This window comes from Myotis davidii, unplaced genomic scaffold (assembly GCF_000327345.1).
Source record: "Myotis davidii unplaced genomic scaffold, ASM32734v1 scaffold48, whole genome shotgun sequence".
NCBI classification, from domain to species: domain Eukaryota; kingdom Metazoa; phylum Chordata; class Mammalia; order Chiroptera; family Vespertilionidae; genus Myotis; species Myotis davidii.
Window position 1 is genome coordinate 605297 of NW_006299393.1, and position 9454 is coordinate 614750.

A 9454-nucleotide genomic window follows, 5' to 3' on the forward strand; every position below is an offset into this window, starting at 1 on the left:
GCTAAGATTTTGTTGAGGATTTTGGCATCTATGTGCTTGAGGGATATTGGCCTGTAATTCTTTTTCATTGTGTAGTCTTTACCTGGTTTTGGTATTAGGGTGATGCTGGCTTCATAGAATGAGCTTGGAAGTGTTCCTTCCTCTTGAATTTTTTGTAGTAGTCTGAGGAGGATAGGTTTTAGTTCTTCCTTGAATGTTTGGTAAAACTCCCTTGTGAAGCCATCTGGTCCTGGGCTTTTGTTTGATGGAAGCTTTTTGATGACTGCTTCAATTTCTTCCATAGTTATTGGCCTGTTGAGATTTTTAGATTCTTCCTGATTGAGTTTTGGAATGTTGTATTTTTCTAGGAATTTGTCCATTTCTTCCAGGTTGTCTAGTACGATTAATATTCTTGTGTCTTGTTTGAGAAATTTTTGCCCACCCCAAGGTCATGAAGATATTCCCTTCCTTTGTATTCTGGAAGCTTTATTTATTTTTCTTTGACATTTGAATCTGTGATCCATTTAAAATTAATTTCTGTGTATAGTACAGAGGTCAAGGTTTGTTTATTTATTCATTTATTTTTCCCATTTGGTTATCAGATTGCTTCAGCATGACTTACTGAAAAGACCATCCCTTTACCACTGAATTGTATTGGTGTGTTAGTCATAAATAGATGACCATATATGTATGGATTTTTGTCTTTCATTTTGTTATGAAATATAATATTTTGTGATATATTCCAGTTACTTATAAGTTACAGGAAAGCTTGGATTGTATTTAGTTTGCTCAGTACACTGTACTCATTACCTAACACAGTGCCAGGCAAATGATAGACAATCAATATTTGCTAGTTGAATGAATCATAAAAAAAAAAAAATCTACAGCCCTAGCTGGTTTGGCTCAGTGGATAGAGTGTCAGTTTGTGGACTGAAGGGTCCCAGTTTCGACTTCGGTCAAGGCCACATGCCCGGGTTCTGGGGCTAGATCCCTAGAAGGCAGCCAATCAGTGATTCTCTCTCATCATTGGTGTTTCTATCTTTCTCTTCCTCTCCCTTCCTCTCTTAAATCAATAAAAAATCCTATATAATAAAAGCCTAATATGCAAATCGACTGAACGGCAGAGGAATGACTGGTGGAACGAACGGTCGCTATGATGTGCACTGACCACCAGGGGACAGACGCTCAACACAGGAGCTGCCCCCAGCCTGCAGGCCCCAGGCCAGCCAAGGCGGGTGCCAGAAGGGGCCCCCTGATTGCACTGTGGGTCGACCCGCCGGTTGCCCCACAAATTGGCCCTGATCACTGGCCAGGCCTAGGGACCTACCCATGCACAATTTTCAGGTATTAGGCATCTAATATATATATATATATGAAATATTCTAGAAAAAATCTATAGGAAGTCTGAAAAATGTTGATGAGGAAAGATATAAGCTTTTCCCAGGTACATAGATTATTAAATAGTAGAATTAAAAGTATTTTTGTAAAACATTTCCCACTTCTAGCCCTCAACTTGTGCTTCTCACCCACCACTCCTCATCATAAAAATTTGATAATTTGGTTATATGGTTCAACCAATATTTATTAAACACTTATTGGATGTTAGGACTTTTGACAGAGAATTTAGTTCTTAGACCCAAGTTTCCGTTTATTTTTTTAAAAATTGTCATCATACATATATTGTTTAATGGAGACATTTTGTGAGAATCTGCTACTCTTTTTATTGTTTTTTGACCTTTATGTTTTTAGTCCATCAGGTTCTGTAAAATATATCAATATAAATTCTAAATCTGTCAAGAAGTTCGTTTAAAGCAAAGGATGGCTGTGAAAGGATTTGTTATTATATTGTTTATCTTATTTACATATTAAATGATAACTTTTACCATGTCTTTGTAGAAATTGTCACAGAAGGAAAAAGGAAAAAGTCTTCATCTTCTGAGTTACATAAGGTATGCATGAGTTTTCCTTTTAACCTGTTCATCATTAGAGTTACTAATATTGAAAGTATTTTGCTGTTTGTCTTTTAAATAAAATTTTAAAGAAAATAATGTAAAACTGTAACTAATTAGTGTTTTTATGAGAGTGGTGTTTCCTAATTAACTGAGGGTTAGCCAGGAAACTTTCTTTGGGATCAGCCTTGTTTGAAATCATTGTAAGATGTACAAGTATATTTTCCAGGCCCCATTTTAGATTTTATGTTAAACATAAGACAGTATTTCTTTGATGACTGAATGTATTAGAGTGCCTCATATTCATTTATTCTAATACTGTAAGTGTATAAGAGTTATACTCAAGTTATGTACTGAAATTGCTATTTGTAGTATGTCGTTTTAAACATTTACTTATTCATTCATTCATTCATTCTTTATAAGCCAAGAGTAGCAGAACAAGCAAAATGAAGTTTCTACCTACTTAGGAAGTGTTTCAAAACATTTATCCATTTTTAGAAAGATAATTTTTTTTCCTCTAGAATTTTGTGATTTAAATGCAGTAGAAACCCTGATTTACTAGTATGTTATAATAACGTATTAGACACTTTTCTCTGAAGCATTTCAAATTATACACAGGAGACTTTTCTTTGGCACAGAGAACTTTAATTTGGTACATTTTGTGGAACAAGGAAGGCTATGAGAGGGAATCAAGAGAACCTTATAAGACCACATAAGAGCATGGCTTTAGATACTTTATTTCTACCTTGGCTTACTTCAGATCTTTGGAATGTGGTTTCTTTTTTTATTTAGAGAGAGAGAGGTAAAGAGAGGGGGAGAGCGAGAGAAACATTGATGTGAAAGCGAGGTATCGATAGGCTGCCTCCTGCACACCCGCTACTGGGTTCAAGTCCACAACCTGGGTATGTGCCCTGAGTAGGAATTGAGCTGGCAACCGTTTGGTACACAAGAGGACGCCCAACCAACTGGGCCATATTGGCCAGGATGTGGTTTCTTTTTTTTTTTTGTGGGCTGGGAGGTAAATGAATAAAGCAGTGCTTTCTATCTAATCTTCTCCCCTAGCCTGTGTTTCTGTGTCCCAAAGTTTAACAGAACAGGGAAGCTGCCCTGAACTGAACTCAACACTTTGGAATTGAGACGTGCTTTCGTTATGTAAAATTCTGGATTTAGCTTAAGTGGGGTAAATGAGGGAGATTTAAAAAAATCTTACATTGCTATTGTACCCACTTGTAAATACCTGTGTACTGACTACTTCTCCTTTTCTGTGTAACACCTTTAGTGAAGTGAAATGCTGTCTGCTTTACGCTATTGCTTCATAGAATTGAATCTGAAATTCCACTATTAGAAATTCATAATATTCAATAAATACAGTAATTTAAACTTTTTTCAAGTAACTTTAGATTTACAGAGATAGTACAGTTCTTGTATAACCTTCACTCAACTTTCTCCAATGTTAATATCTTAATAACTCTAGTACAATGATCAAAATTAAGAAATTTAACACTGGTATAATACTTTATTATTTTTAAATTTATTGATTTTAGCGAGAGAAAAATAGAAACATTGATTTGTTTTTCCACTTAGTTATGAATTTTTTGGTTGATTCTTGTATGTGCCGTGACTGGGCATTGAACCCGCAACCTTGGTGTATCAGAACGATGCTCTAATCAACTGAGCCACCTGCCCAAGGCTACAATACTTTATTTTATTTATTTATTTATTTTTGGCATCCCTGGGTTGTACGGTACTTTACATTAAACTATAGACATTATTTGGATTTCTTCAGTTTTTCTACTAATGTCATTTTTCTGTTCTAGGATTCAATCAAGGAGTCCACATTGTATTTAGTTGTCATGTCTTCTTGATTCCCTGCAGTCTATGACAGTTCTTCAGTCTTTTTTCTTTGATTATGACACTTTTAAAGAATTCTGGTCAGTATTTTGTCAAATATCCCTCAATTTTGGTTTGTCTTAAGCTTCTTATGATTAAACTAGAGGCCCAGTGCACGAAATCGTGCATGGGTAGGGTCCCTAGGACTAGCCTGTGATCAGGGCCATCTTTTGCCCTCTCGCCAGTCCCCAGTCCTGCCCCGCCACCACCCACCCTGGTTCCCTGTTTGCCATCCAATGATCGGAGCCTGCTGGCCGGGTGGAGAGACCAAGAAGTCTGCCTTCTGCCCGATTGTCAGTCCCCAGTCCCCAGTCCCACCCCACCGCCACCCACCCAGGTTCCCCTGTGGTTCCCTGTTGGCCATTCAGCGATTGGAGCCTGCGGGCTCGGGGGAGGGACCGAGAGGTGGTCAATGCACTTCATAGCGACTGGTCGATCGGTCATTCTGGTTGTTACGCTGTTATGGTCGCTGGCCTTTTATTATATAGGATTAAGGTTATGGCTTTTTGGGAAGAATACAACAGAAGTGATGTGCCCTTCTCAGTGTATCCTATCATGGGTACATGATGATCATATGTCTTATTGGTGCTGTCAGTCTTGATCATCTACTATGATGGTGTTTGCCTGGTTACTTCATTGTATAATTACTCCTTCCCTTTATAATAAATAGATACCTTGGGAGAGATAGTTTGAATCTTTGCAAGTATGCTTTCTCCCTTTTTAAAATTTATCTTTATTGTCGAAAGTATTACATATGTCCCTCTTTTTCTCCATTGACACCCTGTCCTTTTTTTTTAAAATCCTCACCTGAGGATATTTTTTCCATTGATTTTTTTTTTTTTTTTAGAGGAGTGGAAGGAAGGGAAGAAGGGGGAGACAGAGAGAGAGAAAAACATTGGTATGAGAGACACATCAATTGGTTGCCTTCCAGCTGGAGCCAGGGGGGATCAAACCTGCAACCCAGGTATGTGCCTCAACCAGGAATTGAACCCATAACCCCTTAGTGTACAGGACAACACTCCAACCAACTGAGCCACACTGGCCAGGCCCCCCCTTCCTTATTTTTAACTTTTTAAAATGTTTCTCATTATCTACAATATATTTAGTTGTTCAATAATAATGTATATATAAAAAAGCCTAAGTGACCATTACAACCAGTCAACTGAACAACCAGTCAACTGGTCGCTATGATGATGCACCGACCACCAGGGGGCAGATGCTCAACACAGGAGCTGCCCCTTGATGGTCAGTGTACTCCCACAGCAAACCTCCCGCGGCCAGCCAACCTCCCACAGTCCCTCCCCCGGGCCAGCTGCCCGATCGGCCCGATTGCTGGCCAGGCCGAGGAACCCCACCCGTGCATGAATTTGTGCAGTGGGCCTCTAGTATACATATAAAGTTGTACTACTGCATTTAATTTTTTAAATTTATTTACTTATTTAGTGATTTTTAGAGGACGTTTATTAAAGCTGGGGATAATGAAACAAGGAAGGGCCTAAAACAGAAGAAGCAACAGGAAAGAGACTAGGTGGGGAAATAAATTAGATTCAGCTGCTTTGACTCACTGAGAAATCAGAGAAAAGGGGACCTTGGGGACAGGTTCAGGTGGTTAGCTAGGGATGAGCTGCTGCTGCCCATTGCTCCCCTGGTCACAAGCCTTGGAGAGTCCCTTAGAGTTTAGGAGATGTATGCCTGGGAGGGAGGGGGAAGAAGAGGGGTAAGAGAAGGGCATGGGTGTGCTCCTGGGAGGGAGAGTGCATTTTAAAATGTGGAATTCCTTAGGAAATTAGCATATTAAATTCATGTTAGTAGTTTATATTATTGCTTTTTCTCTTAAGCCAACTCGGGAAAGAAATTACTGAAAGGATTAGAGCTTTGATAGACATAAGGACAAGACACTGATACTATTTTGAGTGTGAAGTATTTAAAAATATTTCTAAAGCAAAACTAGCTTGTTGCAGAGAAATTAGAAAATTCAATTGAGCAAAAATTCAATTGGGTTGTGTCTGCCCAGACACAACCAAAATTAATACTTTGTTGTATAACCTTCTAATTTGCCTATCTATATGTTAAAAAAATAGAAAACCGTAAAATACTGTTTTATAATTTTTCTACTTAACTATGTTGTGAATATTATTTTCTAAAATCAAATTTAAGGCATTGCTTAGTAGATATGCATTGAATACTTAACATGTATTAGACATACATAAGTATACCAGAGAAGCAGTGGGAAACACTGAAAAAAAAAGAGTTTATTTGAGCAAAACTGACAACATCTGGGGAGCTAGCTCAAATGCTCCAGAGAATAACAGTTTGGCAGCTTCTTTTATTCATTTGAAATTAAGGAGGGGGCGTAAGGAAGATTGGAGAAAGGAAGGTGAGGAATAAATTGTAGGATAGTGAACAAGATTATGTGCTTTCAAAATGTTGTGAGTGTTACCCTGGCTGAGTAGCAGTTGGTTAGACCATTGTCCCGATATGCTGAGGTTGCGGGTTCGATCTCTGGTCAGGGCACATACAAGGAAGCACAAGTTGATGTTTCTCTCTCTCTCTCTCTCTCTCTCTCTCTCTCTCTCTCTCTCTCTCTCTCTCTCTCTCTCTCTCTCTCTCTCTCTCTCTCTCTCTCTCTCTCTCTCTCTCTCTCTCTCTCTCTCTCTCTCTCTCTCTCTCTCTCTCTCTCTCTCTCTCTCTCTCTCTCTCTCTCTCTCTCTCTCTCTCTCTCTCTCTCTCTCTTTCTTTCTCTTTCTCGCTCTCTCTCCTCACCCCCTTTCTTTCTTAAAAATATCAATAAATAAAACTTAAATTGTTATGAGGGTTACTAGTAATACCCTCTTCGAGGGGTATTCTGATATTTCAAAGGTTCGTTAACCTAGTTGCACAAGAATGTGGATGGGGTTGGCTTAAAACCTTTATCTAAGGAAGTTATATATAGGCTTAGGGCATGAGTACCCAACATGACTTGCTTAGTTAGGAATTTATTCAGATCACCCTGTGAGGTCTCTAGAGGTGGTATTCCTTGTGTGAAAGTAGGGCTTGTAACCTTTGCTGGTAGGTGTCCATGATCTCTTGGCTGCAGTGGTATCAGAAGTTAGCCATGTCCTAGCTGATAATTTCATAAGGCCAGGTCTTCAAAACTCATTTTGGCCTCACTCCAGGTCTCACTACCAGGCCCCACCGTTTGCATGGATGTACTTCAACTTATGTCTGCCTCATTGCTCACCTGATGTGTGGACTGAGGACTGTGGTCATTTTCAGTTTTTTCAAGTCATCTTTTAATTTTTTTCTTGATTTCATTGATAACCCATTCATTGTTTAGTAACATGTGATTTAGCCTCCATGTGTTTAATGTTTTTCAGTGTTTTTATTGTTGACGAGTGGCCTGGTGCATGAAATTTGTGCATGGGGCGTGTGGGGGGTGTCCCTCAGCCCGGTCTGCACCCTCTCCAATCTGGGACCCCTTGGGGGATGTCCGACTGCAGGTTTAGGCCCGATAACTGCTCGCCTGCCTGCCTGCCTGATTGCCTGTAACCGCTTCCTCCTGCCAGCCTGATCGGCTCCTAACCGCTCCCCTTCTGGCCTGATTGATGCCTAACTGCTCCCCTGCCGGCCTGATCACCCACAACTGCCCTCCCCTGCAGGCCCAATTGCCCCCAAGTGCCCTCCCCTGCCACTACCCACCTCCTCCACCAGGACCTGCCTCCTCCGCGCGAGGCAGTGGAGTTGCCGGACCGGCCTCCTCCACGCTGTGTGGTGCCGCAGGACCCCCAGGCCTCACTGTGTGGAGTAGCCGCCAGGCCCTGCTTCTGCTGTGCGTGTGGCCATCTTGTGGGGGCCATCTTGTGACGACATCGTGCACAAGGGCCACCTAGGCTTTTATTAGTATCGATGTCTTGTTTTATGCCATTGTCATACGAGAAGATGCTTGATATGATTTCAGTCTTCTTGAACTTGTGGAGACTTATTTTGTATCCTAATGTGTGGTCTGTTTTTGAGAATGTACTGCGTGCACTTGAGAAGAATGTATATTGTGCAGCTTTGTGGTGAAATGTTCTGTAAATGTCAATGAAATCCATCTGATCTAGTGTGCCATTTAAGGTTGTTGTTTTTTTTATTTTATTGATTTTTTACAGAGAGGAAGGTGAGGGATAGTTAGAAACATCAATGAGAGAGAAACATCGATCAGCTGCCTCCTGCACACCTCCCACTGGGGATGTGCCTGCAACCAAGGTACACACCCTTGACCAGAATTGAACCTGGGACCCCTCAGTCCGCAGGCTGACGCTCTATCCACTGAGCCAAACCAATTAGGGCCCTTGTTGATTTTTTGTCTGGAAGATCTATCCAATAATGTCAGTGGAGTGGTAAAGTCCTCTACTATGACTGTATTGTTGTCCATCTCTTCCTTAAAGACCTCAAAGAGCTTTTTTATATATTTAGGTGCTCCTGCTATAACAGCTTTCAAATCTTTGGACATGAGTAATCTTATCCTCAAATTATGAGTCGTTCTGATATTTAGAATGAGACAGCCCACAATCAAATAGCATTCCAATTTATTGTTAGGAGAAGAGAATGTGGCTTAGCCTCTAAAATAGAAAATATAATATAATAACAGGTTTGAGAAGTGGTTAAAAGGACACAAGTCATTGTTAAGGTTAACCATACTCATATGGACTACAGTGTAGTCACAAGATACATGCATTTAGTTTATATAAGTTCCAATGATATATTTTAAAGTATTTTTATTAATTTTAGGGTGTGAGAGGAATAGAGAGAAAAGAAAAGAAAGAGAGAGAGAAAGGTAGATAGATAGAGAAATGTCTGTTGTTCTACATATTTTTGTATTCTTTGCTTGTTTCTTGTATGTGCCCTGACTGCGGATTGAACCTGCAACCTTGGCATAACGGGATGATGCTCAAACCAACTGAGCTACCCCGCCAGGGCAAAGAGGTACATTGTTATACAGAATAGGTATAATTAAGAAGTTACTGCCCTAGCTGCTTTGGCTCAGTGGATAAAGTGTTGGCCTGTGGACTGAAGGGTCCCAGGTTTGATTCCGGTCAAGGGCAATAGAAAAAAAAAAAAGTTACTGATACACAGGAGGATTAATTCAGAGTTGCTCATGAAGTGAAAGAGTTGAGATTCACTTTCTTCAGATTTATTCTGTCTTTTTTACTTATGCTTTACTCTCACTGAAATTAATTTAGATTGTCACTGTTTGTAATTCACATAATGCTTATTATATGCTACTAGGGGCCCGGTGCACGAAATTCGTGCACTTGGTGTGTGTGTGTGGGGGGAGTGTCCCTCAGCCCAGCCTGCCCCCTCTCACATACTGGGAGCCCTCAGGCGTTGACCCCCATCACCCTCCAATCGCAGGATCGGCCCCTTGCCCAGGCCTGATGCCTCTGACAAGGCGTCAGGCTTGGGCAGGGGACCCTCATTTCCCCCCATCACTGGTTCTGCCCCCAGCCCAGGCCTGATGCCTCTGGCCCAGGCATCAGGCCTGCGCAGGTGACCCCCAGCCCCCCCTGATTGCTGGCTCTGCCCCCCGCCCAGGCCTGATGCCTCGGCCAGAGGAGTTGACCCTCATCACCCTCTGATCGGCGATCACCGGATCGGCCCCCTTCCCCGGGCCG

At 41.1% G+C, this 9454-nt stretch overlaps 1 protein-coding gene across 10 annotated transcripts in view; it reads left to right on the forward strand.

Moving 5' to 3' along the window:
* SENP7 (SUMO1/sentrin specific peptidase 7) overlaps positions 1–9454 on the forward strand; it is a 159520-nt gene that overhangs the window by 15839 nt on the left and 134227 nt on the right. For 9 of the 10 annotated variants that reach the window (XM_015571282.1, XM_006774977.2, XM_015571281.1 and 6 more), the window contains exon 2: positions 1876–1928. In XM_015571282.1, coding sequence (XP_015426768.1) covers positions 1876–1928 — 53 coding nt within the window. Of the gene's footprint in view, positions 1–1875; positions 1929–3745; positions 3860–9454 lie in introns of all 10 variants that reach the window. The other variant, XM_015571286.1, reaches the window with a different exon arrangement.